This window comes from Watersipora subatra, chromosome 4 (assembly GCF_963576615.1).
Source record: "Watersipora subatra chromosome 4, tzWatSuba1.1, whole genome shotgun sequence".
NCBI classification, from domain to species: domain Eukaryota; kingdom Metazoa; phylum Bryozoa; class Gymnolaemata; order Cheilostomatida; family Watersiporidae; genus Watersipora; species Watersipora subatra.
In genome coordinates, this window is record NC_088711.1 from 46451469 (window position 1) to 46473412 (window position 21944).

At 36.7% G+C, this 21944-nt stretch overlaps 2 protein-coding genes across 2 annotated transcripts in view; one reads left to right on the forward strand and one right to left on the reverse strand.

The window, feature by feature from the left end:
- The window catches only part of LOC137394296 (uncharacterized), a 16320-nt gene extending 13498 nt beyond the window's left edge, over positions 1-2822 (reverse strand). Inside the window, exons 1-2 of the mRNA XM_068081013.1 lie at positions 2644-2822; positions 614-675 (exon numbers count right to left, since the gene is read on the reverse strand). Coding sequence (XP_067937114.1) covers positions 614-675; positions 2644-2770 — 189 coding nt within the window. The 5' untranslated portion in view covers positions 2771-2822. The remainder of the gene's footprint in view (positions 1-613; positions 676-2643) is intronic.
- Positions 2823-3098: 276 nt separating this feature from the next.
- Positions 3099-20799, forward strand: LOC137393351 (nudC domain-containing protein 1-like). The gene is made up of 9 exons (XM_068079863.1): positions 3099-3285; positions 3737-3894; positions 6783-6971; positions 8684-8849; positions 11664-11816; positions 12392-12617; positions 18025-18166; positions 19428-19547; positions 20348-20799. Exons 1-9 carry the CDS (start codon positions 3174-3176, stop codon positions 20783-20785), a joined length of 1704 nt encoding a protein of 567 aa, XP_067935964.1. The 5' UTR covers positions 3099-3173; the 3' UTR covers positions 20786-20799.
- The last annotated feature ends 1145 nt before the right edge of the window (positions 20800-21944 follow it).

The window sequence follows — 21944 nt, forward strand, 5'->3', positions numbered from 1 at the left end:
AGATAATTACATATAGAAAATTTTACTTTATTTCACATCTATTTTAAACTGGTTTTTACTAAATACAATAAAAATTGATCAGTTGTAAAGTCTTCTGCCAGGTGAAGCTTTCGTGAATGTACATAGCAATAGTAACATGATATGACTAAACTATCACATGTAACAATAGACCTGAATTTATAGGTCATACACAGTTGAAAAACTTCATACAATAAGAATACCTGCTTATGGATATGAACAGTTTACCATAAGAAGCACACATGGACAAAGTCAGATCCATGAAAACATCAGATGCATAAAATATGTCATCTAACCTATATTAATATGTGCGACTGCTTAGAATTCCCTCTAGTGTCACTTCTAATATATACTATAATAAGAGCCGTGTCTGTTAATTTGTCCAAAGTCATGCTTAAAAGCATGAGGAAAAAGAATCACACCCCACAGGAATCGAACACCAAAATTGAGATTCCTGACCAAGGGCATTACCATCTGCCCCACTCTACCACTTTGCTGTACCACAGAGTAATTGTGCATATATGTAGCTATTACACATGACGATCTCTCACGACACACGGAACTGCCTTGGTACTAGTTTGAGATAATAACTTACATTCCGAGTTTCAACTGTAGCAAGTAACTGAACAAAGTCCTTCAGCTTGTTTCTGTTTTCAACTACAACAACAAAATGACACAAAATATAACAATAATGGCTGCTCTAAACTGGAAGTGTGAAAAATGTTGCTAAATTTAGTGACCACAGCAAACTTCCCATTGGCTGATAACAAGGCGAGTAGACATCAGTATATCATAGCTGTACATTTGAAAAATTAGGGTGTTCAGCTAAGCATCTGTAGCTCAACAAAAATGTTTGGTAAAACTACTATGTCATAAAAGTACAAAGATTTGAGTTTTACTTTCATCATCGAATAGCAGGATGTTGAGTAGCACCTACATTTACATGGTTTCAATTGAACCTAAAGACAGTGGTTTTTGTGTTACAAGCTCATTGCTTATAGGAGAGGCAGGATGCAGGAAGGCTCAAGTTCAAATCCATGAAACTGCAATTTGTTTTCATTTGTTGGCATGCCCTTGTATATACAAAGATTAGCTTGACTATTATTTTTCCATATTGAAACAGTACACAACATTCATATTTACTCATCACTGGATATAATCTATATTTGTTACTCAAATGTTCGACAATATAGCATGATGCTTCATGATGCTTTGATAATAAGGTAGATTCTCTCTAGAGAAGAGCTGAACTACTGAGTTTACAAGTCTTTTTTGTGCAACACTCAAGATACAAATTTGAGTTTTGGTTTACTGCATAATTTTTGCAAATACTAGAACACCGTAGGTAAAACAACCGTACTAGAACAACAGTGTAAGGTAGCGTATCAATGCGGCAACCTCAGTACCTGTCCTTTATTGCGCAATAGTATAATACCTTCCTCCACAAAAAGGTTTTCAATATCCTGCATGTATAACCTATTCTGCTGCCTTTATATTTTATTAACTGTAAATGCGGGCTGGCAATTTAATGGTGAACTTTAATAGAATCTAATTCTGAGAGATTAGTAGGTCATATTACAGCTGTACTGATATATTAGTAGGTCATATAACAGCTGTACTGATATAGCCAGTATAACAATGTCAGTTTCAACTGTAGCCACATGAGGGGCTCCTTTAGTGTCTTTTCATGATTTATATCCTAATTTTTTGGCCAAAAAATCTGCAGTGTTTACTCTTAGCATTATATTGCTCTGTTTGACTCCATGACCTTTCGAATCATCTGTGGATCATAGGAATTCGTCATAAGTTTTCTATATTGTCACATCTGGCATAAGCGTTGTATAATTTTCTCTTCAAATTAGGATATTTAATAAAAGATTAATTTTATAAATAAGCAAAAACTTCACATATTTAGCATTTTCCCAATATGGTTGGACAGAACTAATATCTAGTATATCGTTCCTTTTAGCCTATATATCAATCTGCCCCTCAAAACTTTCCCCATTAGGTATCAAAACTGGCTGGCCTAAAACCATAGCTTTCTGTTTATTGAAATCAAAAACCACTCAGCTAACAGTATTTTGTCGTCTGAACATGTTTGATGTCATGCTCATCTAGTAGTGCCTAATAATTGAAATACAGACAGCTCCAATAATCTAAAGGTCTAGAGTAAACCATCCTATACCACATTTTTCACAGCTAGAATAACCACCAAATTTTATCTAAGTGCAGAACTGAGCTTGCTTGATAGCTGAGAAGTCGCCTCCTTATTAAGAATCAATAAGAAGGAACACTTGTCAACGACTTTTTCTGAACGATGCCTACTTAGCAGGGTGAATTAGCAGATATGGTAGCAAAAACAGCTTGATCAAAAACATCCAAAAATAAAGCTCTGCTAGATTGTGTGCAGACTGAATTGGCTACAAGACTACATTGAAGCACAAATGGTTTCTGTTCAAAATTGGCACTACTTTGTCTTTAGGTATTTCACTATTACTATGTCTAGCCAACGCACACTTTGATAAAACAAAACAACTTAATGATAAACCGAATGTACAGTCTAAAAAGTAAAAACTAACAAAATCTCACATAGCTTGAGCATTTGACTAAACACATTTTACTTGCCTTTGCGGACAGGGTGGCTTAGGTATGGTTTGAACCGAGCAACCAAATCGTGGTTTGTACAAATTCCTCCTTTTTCCAGCATAAACAACCTGACATATTCCAATGTAAATGGCTTACTGTCATCCATTCCGTTATAATTAACTAAATACACTCATTTATTGTATATCGTTTGTTATTAGATATTTTTACGCAGATAGAGCGGAAATTATTGCTCAGTGTCTGTGAGCAAAAACATAATAACGAAACCAAACAAGTATATTTAATGAATGTACACTATTTTACTTAAATCTGAGGCTTTGTAGCGATTCCAATGATGCGGTTTGTGCATCACCGGTCGATGACTCATTTTTGATAAGTCGCCTTCGTGCTATCTAGATGTTTAGACAACATGTGGAGTAGTAATGATATAAATGAGCGACCCAGTTAACGTATATTGTTCCAAAACCACCCGAACGCGATACGTTGCTCACGCGCAGCGAGTAATTTTATTATTACGGCATGACCATTGTCGTTTATAAATTATTCACGCAATGGAACAGTGGCTTGATTTGAAGCCAAACAGAAGTTTACTGGATAGTGACTTTTCTGGATATCGTTTATCGCTCGATAAACTCTCTAGCTATGACCAAACATTGGCATCAGGTAACGAACAATCGAGTTCGCGCCCTTGTGAACATTCACAAAATCCTGTCTTGAATTTACAACCTCAACTAATTTACGTGGCATCATACCTGCCAACTTTCACGCATTGGGCGTAAGACTCACGCAATCACCCCAAAGAAGAATGAAAATGTGTGAGATTTTTGCCCCAATGTCCACAATTTTATATATACTATCATTGATACATCAATTGCCCCAAAAACCAAATCTCACGCTTTGCCCCACTCTAAGGTTGGCAGGCCTGCGTGGCATACAACTTTAAACTGAACTTTCAATAATTTTGTTAATGGGCTTTCAATTATATGCATTTAAACAATCACATGAGCTCTGCCGGAAGAAAATGATATGTACTTTTGCACATTCTTAAATTTAGATTGTTAGCTGATCACAGCGAACGCTTACAATTAACTTGGCGTATTTTAATTGTTTTTAGAGTTAATAATTCAGAGACTTCCTCTACACCAGTATTCACTGCAACATGTCATGACTTTCAGCTCTCACAACCATCTAATTCAAGAAAGATGGAATAAAACGGTTATTTATTTCATTACCAAGGAACTCACTGTCAACTCTATAGTTGATTCATATGAGGTAAGAGCGATCGCTGGTCATTTGCAATATTTTATTTGTTTGTTGCTGTTGAACTTTAATTATTGTAATAATTCAATCAAGTCTTATATAGCCAAACAATCACTTGATAGTGAAAATAAAGGCTCAAATCGATGACTCTCTACAATAAATCGCTAAGATTTTGCTAAAAGTTATTGTGAGAGAAATTTGGCAAACGGTGGTAAACTAACTCTTCATAGACTGCAAGGTTGAGACGTACAACCATGAATTTTAGCCTGCACAATAATTTAGAAGTACTTGTTTGAGCAGTGTTTAATATTAACTGGCAACATGTTAAAATTACTTTCATATATCTATATATATATATGTATTTATTTCTCAAAGTCTGTTTTGGTATGTTCAACTAAAGATTTGGTATGGTTAGCTGGGTATAATTGGTTAGTTAGGTATCTCCAAGTTAGTTGGTATGTCCGACTAACTCGCGGAGGATTTGAACTCGGACCCTCCGGTTCATCAGTCAGACTGCCGTACCAACTCAGCCACACGCACTTGATCACTTCACTAGTGATGTATGGTAGCAAATACGTAACGTTTTTTTTATAATACGCAGGGTGATTGCATAATGTCACCGAGAGGGTAGCTCTTATTAGTACGCCTACTCAACTTATGCATTGGCAATGGGCCAGGCTAATAGCAAGTGGTAGGCAACTCTCATTACCTCCAAATTCATAAGCTGATTTTCAATAACTGGGCTACGCCAAGTAGCACAGCTAGTTATATATTTCTTAAAGTTGGTGTGTCTGTGTATATGTGTGTGTATGTCCAGATATAGTTTTTAAAAATTTGATCTCGGAACCTCCCGTTTGTGTGCCAATCCATTGCCTTACCAATCCAGCCACACAAGCTTGACGCATTCGTTAGGCTATATATGTCGCTATACGGTTCAAATACTCTACCGCTCTCTGTTACGAGGTAACGTCATGGAGGGCGGTAGCGTAATTTTATGTGTACTCAATCTTGAGAGTAAGTAGCTACCTCTTATTGGTAAGCTTAGTCAAATTATCCATTGGCCAGGCTAATAGCAAGTGGCAGGCAACTTCATTAACTCTCATTGTTTATGAGCTGATTTTTAATACCGGGGCAACGCCGGACATCCAGCTAGTACTAATATAATCATTATATTTCGTTTTTTTGTCAATTATTTTCAAGTTAGAATCTCGAACAAAAAACAGCTTCAGAGAGCTCCAAGCTGTAAAACCAGGCGGTCATTTTTTCAGCAAAGCACTGACTTGTGATTAACAATATCAATGCACCAGTGTGCCAATGCATGAACACGAGACGAAACACTTCTGTCGAGTTTCGATTTTATTCATTTTTCCCTTAGCTAGTAGTGATGATATGTTGTTACTGTTACCCAACATGGCAAGTTGAAACAACTTCCACCAATACAAATGGTTTGCACTATAAATATACATCGAACCTTAACTTTCGATTGGTGGTTATAGAATTATATCATTTCGCTTATGGAATGAGTAACAAAAAATGTTTCTTTCACACAAATAGTAAATTTTAAGAAATTATCTGTTGAAATCAGCTATTCTCAGTAGTCATCCTTTTAAAACCTGTTAACGAATGCTCTGCTTTCATGAAGAAAGATTTTGAATAAACAATTTTTAAATCAATTTTATCAAAAGACGTGTGATGTTAATATAATTTTACAGTGTTGCCGTTGTTCCTTGTCGGTATTATGTCCATTTTCATAATTAAGATATTGCTGAAACCTGGTATTCGGTCAAAATTACACAATAATATTGAAACTCTCATCTGTAATGGTATTTGCTGCTGTTAATGCAATCAAAATTTGTTACTGTCAGTTAACCTTTACAAACAGCCTTAAAATTTATCGTCTATCCGCCGTGTTATGGAATACTTTATACTAGCCTAACATATGTAATTAATGATTCACACTATAGTGTTGGGCACAAGTACTTCTTGGCCAACAAGTTTAGACTGTCCCCTTCCATTCGGGTTTTTTGAGTAGCTGGTGGTGCTGGGCACAAGTACTTCCTGACCAACTGGTTTTTCGGGTATTGGATTTGTTGTTTATTGGGCTAAGATTTCCAAACATCAGACATATCTTAAAATTTACAATGCAATTATAATTCTATTTAATCTATTCATATTTTTACCATTTTCTGTCGACTGATATCCATGCTCACAGCGTTAACATCCTGGTTGTTAAACAGTGCTTAGAGCTCAGGGCGCAATTGACCGATTTTTCGTCCCCTCTACTCGACGGATTTGTGTACCAAAACCCGAACTCGCAAGTCAAAACCCAAACCCGCAAGATCGAAAAGCTCAAATTTCTATGACTCGAGAGAAGATAAACCCACGAGTTTTATTACCTGTACCCAACGTTAGTTCACACTCTCCTTCAATATAATGATAAATCTGTACCAACCTTGTTGATAACACTCTGGTTTGCTGCTAATCTTGTGAGCCATGTCAGAGTTTTAAATCCATTGTAAGGCTTTTTGACTATACATTCATGTTATTAATAGAGTTGAGATGTAACAGAAAGTTTACTCGCCGGTTTATGCTCAATTTTTTACTCACCGATCAATGAGATTATAGTTTTCATTAGCTTGTATGCCTTCACCAACATCAGAAATGGTTGTTTTCTAGGCATGTTAGCGGTCACTACTTCACCTTGTAGTTCCTTAATGCTAATTGTCCAACTTTAACTCCAGATATGTTGTCTTGCTTTTGATAAAAGAATAAAGCTACTCGTGTCAGCTTATTGGAGTGATCGATAGGAAAGCAGTTCGTGGAGCTATGAAAAAGCTTTCATCGCTTCAAAGTTTGCTAAATACATCGTGTCAAATCAGACTAACTTTTTCATTATATAGACTGGACCTTTGAATGACCCGGTGAAAGTGTTCACCTTGACCTCGTCAGAGTCTGTGGACCTAATAGGCGACCAGTACAACCCGACCCTCACTTTCCCTTCCAAGTCTCTAGCTTTACTCTCGGATGGGAATGGAAAGATCCTTTTGCTGGACTCTGGAGAGTCTAGACTTGAACAACAGACCTGGAGTGTAAGACCTTGTCTTTTCACACCTGCAGTATTGTTAAGATAGACGTTGTTTGTGGCCTTGTCAGGCCTTTAAGGTTAAAATGCTTGCAGTTATTGCTTACCACAATCATGCAGCTTTAAAAAACCTTAATGTTTTTTTTAATTGTTAAAATTTAGTGACCCTCCTCCTTTTTCAAACAGGGCATGTAACTGCACCAGCTTGATATACCTTTTCGCTTAACAAATTCACAGCGGGGAAATATTTTCATTGTGCAAAATTAAACTTTTATTAGAACTCACAATTCTCTGCTTTGATCAAAGTTTTAGAAAAACTATTTTGAAACCTGATTTTGAAATCCAGGGTCCTGCATTTCCAATTTCTGTCTTAGTAGTGCATTTATATCTACTGGTACGCTGGCACTCTAGTGTGCTGTGAGAGATCATCATGCGTAATAACTATGTGCACAATTATTCTTCAACATGGAAAGTTGATAAGTGGCGCAGTGGTTGCACGCTTGGCTTGGCATCTGATATATGAGATCAATTCCCATGCGGTGCAATATTTTTCTTTAACATTTTTACCGTGGCGACAGACGAACATGGCTCTTTTTGCAGTAGAGATTTAGCTCAACTAGGACTGGCGTTACACAGTCGTCACTTACAAGAGAGTAGGGACATTAGAAGGCGCGTGTATATTTCTGAGTCAGTGAATTTTTTTCATTGTACTTTCAGACTGTGTATATTTTAAACAGAACAAATGGAGTTAGCTGGAACCAGTCATTTTGTTCCCAACCCTACTAAGTGAATTACGACCATTCTGGGTATTTCCTGTTCAATTGTTATACGATTTCGGTCACTGCATTCTGAATCATAATTGGATCATCCTGCAAAAAAGTAAATATTGGATTCGCTAATCATAAATTGGCCAATCAAATGTGAGCTTTGATTACACATGTATTGGTTTTCACTCCTAGCGCATATCAGTTTACATAAAAAACTGTTTGTTGAATGTTTGAGCACGCTAGTCGTTAAATTGCACAATGTGGATGGCATTAGGTTGAGTTGGTAAGATCTCAATGTTATAATGATATTAACAGCAGATTAAGAATTAAAGGCTCCAAACTACCTCCAGCATTCATTCAATGCAAATCAGCTAGTTGGTTGAAGTACAAGTAATAATGTTACAATAAGAAACTCGGGCTATATTTTGGAGTAGGTTTTTTCTCTATGAAGATTAGTTTAGAGCTATTCTAATATTTAGTCTAAACCATCAGTAGGAAGTCATTATTATGCAAAGCTAGAAATGACTGGTGTAATCAGGTGAAATCTGTGTCGATTTTTAATTTGTTCTTTCATTCGTAATAGCTCTGGTTATAAAGACCGAAACTAAACTATGCACTGCATTCAGCATTAAATGGGAAGAAAAAGGACCGCGTTTATGGGAAAGCGCTTTAAATTCAGTTATTAGTCAACTGAATAGGGACTATTTCTTCTTCTTGGTTCACTTGTCTGCTATTCTTTATCAGTGACTTATGTTTAGGAAGAAAGATATCGTTCACATAAAAAATTTTATGTTTTAAAAATCTTTAAAATACCCAAGCCGATGACAAGGGTGTTTAAAAGATTGTGGCCTAAAAGGTTTTTAAATTCTGTGAGATGAGTCATGTGGCCTGAGCGATTTTACAATCTAACAGATGAGCCATATTTGCAGTCAAAGTGTTTATACTCTGACAGGTTCTCTACACTCACACAGAGGATCACAGCTCTGTGCTATATGACTCCCTCTACATCGAGGGAGATGACTCCCACCAGTCTAGAATAGAGCTCCTCACTGGCCATGTACGAGAGTCAAAGGAGAATAAACACTGCACAGTTGTTACCCATCTTACCTTTTCTCTCAGTGAGTCTCCCCCACAGGCTGCTCTTTCACTTTCATTTTATACATTAGCTTCTTCTGAATCTGTTTTTGGTTGACTATCGTGCGCCCAAAGTTGTTAGCTCTGAACTGCTGAGCCTTTATTTTAATGACAGTATTTTAATTATTATGACAGCCCTTGTTGCATGCGCCTGAATATTGCGCCTGAGACTTTGGTTAAGAATGATACGCTGGATACTGTGATGTAAATGTTAATGGGTTTACATTTTAAACCACGAGTCGCCTTAGAACAATATTACTTTCACATGTATAATAACGGAATGGGACTTTTTGGCGTAACAACCTCTGGTGCAGATTACAAGCTTAGAGTTTATCCATTTTAGTTTTGACTTATGGCTCAAAAAATTTTATGTTAAAGTTTTATTTAAAGTAAAGGCGAAAAATTTGTGCATGACGGCTACATTAACGTATTGAGCAGATCTAGGGAGTTAACAAGATCTTTCAATCAATGTTTCTTTCAATGGCGATGTGAACATAAAAATTTATTTTTCTTATGCATTTTGAAGAAAAAAAGTATTATGCGGGAAGTTGAATGAATAAAATGATTTTTTTGTGTTTTCTTCTTATTATCATCATGTTACTTGTTTACTGTATGTAAGCAAAAGTTGTTTACCTGTCACAAGTTCGTATTACTACTCACTACTCTTAGGAGGCCATGAACGGTTCAGTCGTCACAAACTTTTTAGATATCTTGAGCAAATGGCTATTTTCATTAACAATGTTATAAAAACTACTTCACTTACCTGCACACTTGATGGTGGAATGGCTCTCATAACACGACTCTGGTATTCAATTAAAGGATTTTCAAGTTAGGATATAATTACCTTAGGCAGTATGAGAGTGTTTGATCAACTTTAAGATGGCTGCTATAAAAATGCTAGTTTCATGAATTTCAACAAATGCTGCTATTAGTCCAGTTAATTTTTCATCTTGCAAGAGAGGATTTCTTTGGTTGGAAGGTTAATACGTGCTTGTGACATGTAAACTCATGATATCCTTGTAATTTAACAAGTCGTTCCTGATGTGGTCAGATTAAAGTTGATGTTCGGGGTCACCATCTATAACAGCTCAGCTTTTAAAGTTTAAGACATTAGCTATGGAGCCTCAAGGACAAGCAAATGTTGTCATTCTTATTATGCTATACATTATAGGAGAGATGACTTTGCATTTATAGTTTCTAAAAGCACATCGCTGGCTTTAAGAGGTTAGTGAATTTGAGGTCAATGAACGCTACATGACTCAGCGAATTAGATGTCAAGTTGTAATTAGTTACATTGTTAGTTAGTTAGTTAGTTACATTGACAACACATTTCAGAGCTATCATGATTTCAGGGAAGTTTTAAGTTTGCAGCTGTCTTTCTGGTTATGATGAGTTGCAACTGTTCTGAACTCCAAACCATTCTGCAGCACAATCTTCATTTAGTCCTTGGGTTCACTCGTTTATCAACAAACCTCTATTACTTATAAGTAGAGTGAGCAATCAATCAGTAGCAAGAGTTTGATGCCGATGCTGCTCACCAATAAATGTCTCTGAATATTGCTTCTCTAAAACATAGCTTAATTTATTGACAGAATTCGTATCGGGTCCATACTTTTTTTAAATTTCCACTAGTACGCTGGCAGTTATAAGAGATCCTCATGTGTAATCTCTATGCGGACAGTTATGCCATGATACTGCATGGTTGTCCATAAGGCGCAGCTAGTAGTACGCTTGGCCACAAATATGCATATCTGAGTTCAATTTCTGTCTATGAGCGTGGCTTTGGACAGACATCACGGCTCTTATTATAGTAAAGACTAGATGAATGCCCGGGTAATAAAAGTCTTAGCACAGAAAATTTAGTTTTATTTGACATATAGCAACAGTTACTATGCTAACTTTCAAATTTCATATCATGAGAAAAGTGTTTTGTGCAGTTTAAATGAATTAAGAGAAAAAAAATAAAACAACTGTATAGGTTTTCAAACTGGCAAACAACTGTAACTTTCAAACTTGATATCAAGAAGAAAATGTTTTGTGCAGGTCAAATAAATTGAATAACAAAATAAAACAAATATAAAAGTGTTCAAATGTAAATGTGAAATAATTAGCAAGTAATAGCTTAATTCGGTCTGTTTTGTTACGGTTGCAATAAAATCTGATTTGGTAATGATACAATTAATGCGAAGTGAGAAAACAAAATAAAAATCATGAATATGTTGAAGTAACAAATATTGCATAGAGGTGTGTGTATAAAAAGGGTTACTGGTCCACCAGAAGCTATCCATTAAAACTTTGAATACGATACTGGTACCTCTCGATACTGGTACAAATGTAATAATGATGTATCGGACTGTCTTAGTCTGACCGAACGGTGAGAGATGTAAAAACTATTCCTACTCGATAATACAGTTTTCCCCGTTTAGAAATTGAACCTTACGAAAAACTAGAAATAGAAGTTCACAAAAACACGGAAAAGCATTGGGTTCCATAGAGTTAATAAAATTTCAATTATTACGTTACTTAGTGCAGGCAATTGAGAAAAGGGTGTATAGAGTATATAGTGAGAGCTGTGAATTGTAAGAGCTTTCATAGTCTCGTGGTTAGAGAATTGGATTGCAATATTGTGGTTGCAATCCTCGTGAGTTCGAGTCCAGCAGAAAGGGAAATTTTATTTCTAAGATTTTAATAGCTGTAGCTGGACATACCAAAAGACAAACAGACGACAAACTTTGATAAATATGTACATAGATTGTGAAGGTTCTATTTAAGGCATGATTAAAACAATACATTTTCAGATGGAGACGGCGACTGGCGAGTGGAGACAACTCAGGAGTATGAGACATATAATGTTGAGTATGCGTCTATCGACAGTTTAGGGCAGGTATATATAGCCAGCGCTCTCCACAATTTCTCTCTAGACAAGGAGGAAGGTGCAGTGGTGCCACCAGGTTTGTTCCTCTTATAGCATTAGCTCTATTTTTTATTGCAAATATAATTTGTATGTCTTGTCTAGAAAATGTGTCCTTCCCTAACCCAGATGTTTCTAGAGAAACTCTAAACAGAAAGTCAAGTCAGTTGATGTGTTGTTGTACTTGTACCTTGAACTCTTTAAAATTATGTCTTTTACCACTGTAGAAGAGAAAATCCATCATCTTTATTTTATACATCCTACCAGGCTCTTTTTTACTTTCAGCCATTTGGCCCTGGATTTTATGGACTCATATCTGCTGCATTTACAGCATCTCAATATAAGTGTAGACCACTGTTAATTGTACACAGTTCTATTACAATTTTAACTGTTACATTTATGATAAGACAACTTACAAAACAATGCCAACAAGAGCAGACGACTTCTTTCATTTTCTGTTGTAAATAGATGTTATTTTCATTGATCTTATCATGTCTACCATTGTATGGTTCATAGGCTGTTTATTTGCTTTTGAACCAGTTGATAATTTTCCGGCTTTTGTCAAATCATTTTTTTTAATTTTGTTTATGTTATGGCGTAAAGCGGTTTTTGCAGATGTCGAGAGCCCAAATCCTCGATACATTTGGTTACAAGCCGATGATGACATCACATTAACCTTTGCCCTTGATGATGATACTAGCAAATCTGATGTGAAAGTTGTTTTTTCACGACTCTCTCTCACTATAAATGTCAAGGAAAAGCAACTTCTCACCGGTACGTTAGCTCATCCCATCGCTACGGGAGAATGTACGTGGACCATCTCAGGAAATGAGAGCAAACGGTAGGTTCTAGAATTTCACTAGACAAGTTTACTGGTATGCGTATTTCTGTCTGCTTGTATTATACGCGGTGTGTGATATTACACCTTCATTTGAATGAGCCTGTTAGCCTTAGCCTGGTAGCCTTTAGGCTGCCAGTCTTGACTCAAAGGATGCACCTCCTTGCAGTCACCAAGTTGTGCTTCCAATTATTCTTTTGGCATGATAAATATACCATTCTCACTTGTACAGTAAGTGGAACTAATAACAGGAAGTAAAAAGTTTGCAGTCGTGCAATTCTTGTATGGTTATTTAGAACGGGTTAAAGGTTGACTTGCAACAAAATTCACATTCTGTTATTTGGTATCAAAAGATTCACCACGTCTTACTCTGCCGTATTGTAGGTGCAAAGTATGTGGAGATGTAATTACAAGCTCTTAAAAGCTCAAAAGCGAACAGTTAATCGCAGCCATCGCGAAAATGCCGTAGATTGGAATTCCTTTTCAAAACGGCTCAAATGGGACATTGTTAAACATGATTGTTTCTGTTTACACTTTCATGCAATCTCATTCGTCGAAATATTTTCACAAATTTACTTCACGCATTCAATAAAACCATGTCTATTGTCCTTACGCGGCTATTTCATCATCATTGTAATGCTGTCACTTTGAGCACTAATATCTCAAAACCTACCATAAAAATTTGTTTAATTTTTTATCCTTAGCTCGAATGAGTGCATACCATCCTCTGCTAAACATGACGAGTCTGTTGGTCACCTGTGATAGCCGAACAGTGCTGTAGAAATTTTTCGCGCCATCTCGCAAGAAGTATGGGTCACATGATCAGATTATGATTAGATGATTAGATGATTAGACTAAGTTAAAACGAACTGTTAAGTAGTGAGCATCTATATTTGATACGGGGTCTTCGGTAAAACCCAAAGTGTTTGTCATAAACTAGTGCTACGAGATGTTTTATATTGAACCTTTTCTTGGCCGTTAATTTCACGCGATAACATCACGTGTCAAAACAATAACCACAATGTTTGAGTACGTCATCAAAATAAAGAGATTCCAAATTATGGCATTTTCGTGATGCGATTAACTGTTCATTTTTGAGCTTTTAAGAGCTTGTAAACACATTTCCGCATATTTTTCACTTACAACACAACAGAGTAAGACATAGTGAATCTTATGATACCAAATCACTGGAATGTGAATTTTGTTGCAAGTCAACCTTTAAGGAACTGGCCTCATAAAAACTAAGTTTTAATCTGGGGCTCGTTTTTATTAGACACTGATTTTAAGGAATATAATGTTTATTTTATTTCTTCATTATTAGTTGTTCTATAATATGGAAAATAATCAAGAAATATGTTATCCTTTGAAAATACCGGTCATTTTCAACAAGCTTGATTGTATTTGTTATTATTGTTAAATCTCCTTATCCTTCTCTTTTCTTCTTTGCTGCTGGTTATTCATTTATTTTGCCCTTCAGTTTGGACAAATGTGACTCATTATAATCATCAGCTCTATAAAATATGACTCATTGTAATCATCAGCTCTATAAAATATGCAATCTTCAGAAGCCTCTAATCAGTTGAACATTATAAGTGAGTCAGCCACAAAAGTTTCGGATAAGACAAGTTGAATTTGTGGTTTGGCAAGTAATAAAAACTCTGAAGCTCTTGATGAATTATAAGCATCAACTTTTTGCATAATTAAATTGCAGTGATCCCTATTTTATCATGGTTAATGTGCAACTATTGATCTTGAGAATGAAAAGACCACTAATTCTGTTATGACGTAAAGCGGTTTTTGAATTATCACTTATCACTGTTATGTACATTAGATCAGAAGTTGTTAGCCAGTCTGTTTGAAGAGCTGTAATACCCGTATTTAAAATACCTGGTTCTTTACGTTGCTGTACTTAAGCTAAGCTGGTTTGCTAGTTCACTTTTCCAATGGTGAAAAAATTGCTGCGTTGGAATCATACAGTCTAAACATTTCTTGCAAATGACCTTCACCTGTGTAACCTCAGAGAGACGTAAGCTTGTTTATGGCTTGTTTTCCAAATTTAGTAGGCACCCAGGCTACTAGCCTGCTTTATTTTGACTGTTCGAACTCTTTTCAAGTGTATGTCGTCTTAGCTACTTCCCCTTTTTCTTACACGGTTTGACAGTGACTACAGAGAAGTCCACGATGTCCTTAAGGAGCAAAAAATGAGTGCTAAAGTAGTGAGGTGTTACGATATATACTTACACCACTATTATAACCTGTAAAGTAATCTTTCTCTACCATTAGCTATATAATGTACTAGCTGCATTACCCGCCTACAGGAATAGATTCACGTGTAGCATAAGGTTTATTGAGAGTTTTCTTTCATACTGTATAACAACTCCAAATGTGCAGTCTACTGAAATTGTTGCCCTGATGTATTATTATGTAAATTGTCTACAGAAATTGTTGCCCTGAATATGCATACACATATACATGCCAATAATGTTGGGGAAAACAATGGAAATCTGCAATGTGTTTTACAGCTAGATGCGTGTAAAATCTAGTAAATATTCTTGATTCATGTGTCTAGCTAGATTCATGCATCCGTTCATACCCGTCTATATTTGCAATTGACGATCGCGCACTTCTGCCGCCGAGCCCCCGCCTTGGCTGACCAGTCTTTACCCATCTAGCAGTTGACCATTGCGCTCTTGCAATCGCCTCGCAATCAATCGCCTCGCAATCAATCGGCACGCACCCGCAATCAGTCGCCTCGCAATCAATCGCCTCGTACTCGCTATTAATCGCCTCGTACTCGCAATCAATCGCCTCGCACTCGTCAACTCATTCATCCGGAAAGTCGCGCCTGGATACTCTCGCTGCACTCGAGGCGAAAAAGGTCTTTCCCACGCATCCCCGAGTGATGCCACAGTCCCAAACCGCTTGCTGCATTACCCGTCCACGGGAACAGATTCATGTACAGCAAGAGGTTTATCGAGAGTTGTCTTTCATACTGTAAAACAACTCCAAATATGCAGTCTACTGAATTGTTTTGCCCCGATCACACTATGCATACACATATGCAGTCATATATGTCAATAATGTTAGGAGAACAATGGAAATCTGCAATACATTTTACGGCTAGTCTACAATGCATCAGTCTCAAACCACTCAAATCGGCATTGCCCTAGTTGTGTACAGAGAACTGATAATGAAATTGACATTGCTAGGCAAACTGAAGTTCTTCAAACTGGCAGTATTGAAAAGTTTTGCATCTTTTAAAAAATTATACAAAATATTTTGCTATCGCCAGCATTTATTGAATGGAGACTTCTACATTCTTAAAACACTAATCATAGCTCACCAGTTTTTCGTCTATAGCCTGTGTTTTGACATGGTATATACAAACAGTAATGAGGTTGTGTCGATAAAATTTATATGTATAACAGCACAGACAGTATGATGTCAAGGCAGATACAGCATTAGCACCTTACAATAATAAAACATAGTGCCAACATGATAGCCTTTGTAGGAGATACAATAAGGAAAACAAATGCATGAAAATATATATATACTGAAAAATATGTTAGAAAATGCTGCATGTGGTATAGCAGAACATGAAGAACATAACATTAACACAACTTTAGTTCAACGCAACACTTGCGGATAGACAACATTTTTTGTTTTTCTGTCGGGTGTATGAACAAACAGTTTTCGGCTTGTGCCTACTTTTAAGCAGGCGACGTACAGCTGGTCATGGCTAAAGCAGGGTGACAGTAAGTCGATAGCAGCTGCTCTCTTTTTTCTCACCATCGCCTATCGTAACCCTCGGAGTACTCGTGCAAGTTCTGTAGTAGCTGTAGTTCTGTGTACTCGTAGCTGGAAAATAAGTAAAAGTAACTTGGCTGCTGCGGAAGGAAATGAACATGTTTACTGTCACAAACAGTGGCAAATCCAACGTTTTTAACCCTTTCACTGAAGTAGACTCACTTATGCGTTTGCTATGGTCGACCGCGTAGATGCATTTTTGCGATTTTAGCAGCAGTTGCTAGTAACTGAAGTTTATTATTCGTTGACAACATAACCAACTTTAGGACTTTTATGGTAGTGACAGTGTTGTCCTAAGATTTCTTTATAAAATTAGCCTAAAGTTTAATACTTTAATCTTTGTTTGGGGATTTCCAACTTAAAAACAAACATTTTTGTGTAAGTTCATCAAAGGCGTCCAAGTTAGAAAACAAATAACTACTTATCTTGATGAAATTATAACCGATTCAGATTTTTGTGATTACACAGTTAATTAAAATAGCAATAGCAGCACTGACTCTGATGATGGTGAAAGTAATGGTTTTGTAAGAATAAGGAACATTGTAGAGGATCATTTTAGCTTTGTAGCTTCACATCGCTTTATCAATGCACAAAGTATAGATAAAATGGATTTTTTGCATAGCAGTACTTGTTAACATGTTGGTAAAATGAAATATATAACCAAAGAAAACGTTCTAGGAGTTTGAAATTGGAAAAAAATATTGTATACATATTAAGCAATATTGGCAAAATGGCTGGCAGTAGGCCGATAGCTAAATTTGTACATGAACACAATTGAAAGGGCTATGTATTGAAAGTGTGGCAATTCATAGACAACACAACATTGTATAAGAAGTACCTTTTTGATGTGTAAATTTAGTAGGTGAGAACTGCGTTTTTCCGATGTTTACGTGACTTTCGCGGTATACGTTGGCAGTAAATATTAATTGCATGTAAATCACTACTCGTCAATTTATTTTATTTAATGAGTAGTACATTTGTATAGCTGTATAGACACCTTTGTATAGGCCGCGGAAGTCAGGACGGTGCTTTTTAACGCGGCAGTAACTTTGATGTTTTAAAAGCGTGCTAACCGGAGATTTTGGTTAATGCGCTCTAGCTGTGAAAGAGAAACAACAGAATCGCCGCACCTCTATATAAGTCGCTTGGCTCAAATCGTCAGACAAAAGTAACGGCTAATGGTCCGAAATTACGATATTCACTACAATACTCATATTTATTAAGTTGGCTTCGTACGACCAAATGGAAAAAGAAAGACCGCTCTCATAATTTACTTACTGTCAATACTCAATTACTCATACCGTATTAAATCAGTTCGCTTCGTACGACCGAAATTCGAACGACGATAAAAGGAGAGACCGCTCTATAGGGCGGACACACACACAACGATTGCCGTTTATATAGTAGATTTCAGTTGGTTACTAACCAGCCTTGTATTATGGCTTCGAATAGTAATTGTCTCTCTCACTGCGACATTTAGTTAATTCTCGATAACCAGTGGTTAACTATGTTGTTTCACCACTTCGCATGCCGAACTAACTACGATCTTGTTGTCTAATGCAAATAGTTTGAACAATGTCATGACATGAATGATCATTTTTAGCCTTGAAGTCTTTGTGAGCAAGGCTGTGCCCGGCTGGTGGAATGAATTCATTGAGGGTGACACACAGGGAGAGATGATCACTGATCCAGAAGTGGCTGAAAGGATTAATAAGAATTTGGACTATCTGACTAGTGACAACATGGTAGGAGATAACTTTGGGTTTCGTTTTGCTCTGTCCATCAATAGATATATTCATAGAATTACTTCAAGCCTGGTAGCGTGATAATCGGATTTCTGTAGGCATTTTGGTGACTGCTGGTAGCCTAAGGTTATGTTTGGTCTATCGACTAATATATATGGTATTAGAAATTCCCAATAGCTTATGGTTTTTAAAGCTGGTGGCTATTGGGTTTTGCCAGTTGGTAGGTTTAAGAGTCGTCAGTAGCCCATATGCTATCTGAGAAGTTAGAAGATATTTCTAGCATTTTTTTATGTTTAAATAGAAAATCAGCTCGAATTGTTTTACACTTGCAAATTATCACGTCAGAAAAGGCAGAGCCTTCCCTTATTTAATAAGGGAAGGCTTCACCTGTATTTACCGCACTGGGAATTATAATATCTCAATCCTGGCTTATTCAGAATCTAAACACTCTTCGACTGCTGCTGTTCTGTGGGTGTTGCTATTCACAACTGCATTCACAGAAAATGTGTGATTGTAGTTTGAGTTTTATAGAAGTTTTTAAGCTTTCTAGATGAAGTTTGTATATTTTGTTCTTTGATTTTTATTGATTTCTGAAATTGAATGTTGAATGAATGTTGCATCTTGGGATGGTTTTTGCATTTACACCCATAAATTACATAATTGGTCAAACAAACGTGAAAGCAAATGTTTAAAAAAAATTGGGTGGGAGAGACAAAGAAGCATTGCTGGACTGGCTTGCTGTTTTTAAATGTCTACTCTCGTGAATGTCAGTTACAGGTATTGTCTCCTCTAGCATTTATCTTCCCATTGAAAAGGTGAACAAACAAGCCTGTCTAGATGGTTTTACAAGAGATCATGCAGTTTTTACTGTGCTGCAAGCAATCCTTGTCCTAAAGGAACATCACAAATAGTAAATTATATCTCAAGAATTACTTGAAATTTTAAAATTCATAAAATGCGTTTGTGAGGCTAACTAATGGCCTCAGGACCAGTCAGTAGCAGATGACGGCTGTCAGCCTTGTTACATTATGATAGTCGGAAACAATATGGGTTAACAAATTTTTTGATAGAAGTTCATCCAGCTATAGCACGGATACTATTTGGTATGCTTTTCAAACATCTAATCTTTACGGCTGCTGCAAAAAAAACATTTTGCTAAAAATTTTCAGGTTTTGATTATATAATTAAGCAACATACATTGTTTTTGATGTTTTTGAGTTTTGTAACCATGCTATTTTAATAATTGGATGGTTTATTTCAGGATGTAGACAAGCCACAGTCTGCCGTGAACACTCAGGAGTTGGAAGCGTGTGATATGGTTGGGTCTGATGCAGTATTTCTATGCAAATTTGCTGCCAAATCAAATCGACCACTTAGTGTGGTGAGTCTATAGGTTTATTTTTAAGCCAATTTCTTTGGGCAGCATGTTCATTAGAGCAGCACCACAGTTAGTAGTTTATACAAACAGCTGTTGTTTTAAATGTTCGGTTAAGGGTTGTCTTAACGTAACCACATGGTGTAGACAACTACAAAAATCAGATTTGAGAGGGTTAAAATTGTGATTGTTTTCATTTATTGACATAGGGATGAAAAAAGTATTTTCAACAACCATGAGAGATTTAGATGTCCTTCCTACACTTGAGTTTTGCCTGGTTCACTCACAATTCGTAGCTCAAGAGACTGAGCACTAAGTTCCTGAGATATCGGTATGAATGCTGTGATTGTAATGTATAGAAGGACCGCTTTATCATAGCAGTAAAGTCTAGTTGGACTTGACTTTAGTGACTCTAGATGCTCATGATTTTTTCGAGCGGTGTGCAAAAGGTTGCTGATAAAGTTTCATATCTTTTGAGTACGAGTGCTCATTATTTCCTCTTTGAACAGACCCATCAAGCTGTGCTTTTTCGTACATATACACTATTTACTGACCTCCGACAAGAGATATTTTAAATTTGTTTTTACGATCAATGTGATTGGTCAAGCAATGCAATCGCCAGAAAACGAAAAAATAGATGTGAGCCCGGCTTTAGACCAGTTGTTACTGGTTTCATGAGGTGTACTTTGAGCTGATGTCTCAAAAACACCTTCAATCAGTTCCATAGTTTTTAACTCGGACAACCTAGAAGGCATTCATGCAAATGTAAACCTAAGCTGACAGCTAACAATTATGGTGATTTGTAGGTGAATTTTACGGGCTGCAACTGGCTCTACAGTCAAGTGGCGCAGGAGTCCAATGCACCCAGTTTCTGCACCCGACACGATGTTGATGGTCTTATCTGGACTCCTGATGCACCACCCGCAGATTCTTACACACACACAGCCACATTCAATGCAATAGGCTATGTGCAAGCCTCAAAAGAGAATCGTAGATTTATATCGTCTCCTCCTAGTCAATCATATGTAGCAATAGCAGACGCTGAAAAACACATTTATGTTTACCGACAGCCTAAACCGCTAGACACTGATGTTAGGAATAGGCGAACAGGTCGGGCATTACAGCATGTCTCCATGCAGCAGGTTGTGTCTCTGGATGGGTCTGAGGCTATACACGGATTTTGTACTACTGATGTTGCTTTCTATGTTCTTACAGCTTCTAAACTGTACAAGTTCAAAGTTTGAGTAGAGGTTCAGTGGGAGTCACCTCTCCTTGCGTTTTTGTATAACGCAAGGAAAGGTGATTGACTTTGTAACTAAACAAATTATCTGTTAAAAGGTGTTATGAAGCATCTTGGAAATTTTTGTTATTCAAATTTACACATTTGTAAGCTTTATGGCAGCCATTCATTTTGTGTATAGACAACCCTTGTTTTCTCGAGCTTGTTTGGACTGGACCATCTCATGTCTGGACATCAAAAATTGAGTGCTATATATTTAACAGCCTATATTGTCTGGCACGGATAATCCTACTCACCAACATGGTACTCTATGCATGTACAGTATACATAAGAGAGTAACATATGGTTATACAGTTCAGTATAATATTAATAACAGTAATAATAACAATTGAAAATTACGGTACAACACAATGGTGGAAAACTCCCACCCTAATCTATCGGTCAAAGTAGTCATTCTTCGGATATTGTTTGGACAATTAAAAGTCGAGGGAAGTGAAGTCTGAAGAAGTTGTGCTCAAAGGTCTTAGTAATTGGCTCTGACAATATCCAGAAACCTGATTGGTAAGTCAAGAGGTTAACCTGACACATAGGGTTGGTTTCAAATTAAACCTTTTGACTACTACTAGCTATAGGCCTATACCTTTGAGTGGAAAGTTCTTTTCAAGTTGGCTAAACACGTTTGTCAGGGAAAATTGATGGTCTTATTCTTCGGCAGAAAGGGGACAAAAAATTATTTTATGTACATGTATTTCGTTTGTATTGTATTCAATAAGTTTGGAGTTGTGACTCTGTAGCTCACGGGCAGATCAAGACTCACAGGCGAGACAGTAGAATTATTTCATAGAAATACCTTGGTAAATATGACAATGTCGAGCCAAATTAGTGAGACACTGAAAAACATGAGTTGGTGGCAACTTTTGCAAATGTAAATATGTGGAAGATGTTGAAATTTCATAATCACCAATAAAATGCTTTGCAGATAGCATTCCGCTTCATGGTCAGATAATTATATGGTCAGCAGGTCTACCGGCCCACCGCTTACGCCGTTTGCCAGTTGTGGCTATGCATTGTGGTAAGTCAAAACGTCAAATGTGTCGTGGTTGATACCCAAATGTCATGAGAGAGAGTCCCTTTGCTTTCTGTTAATTGTTTTTAAATTATCT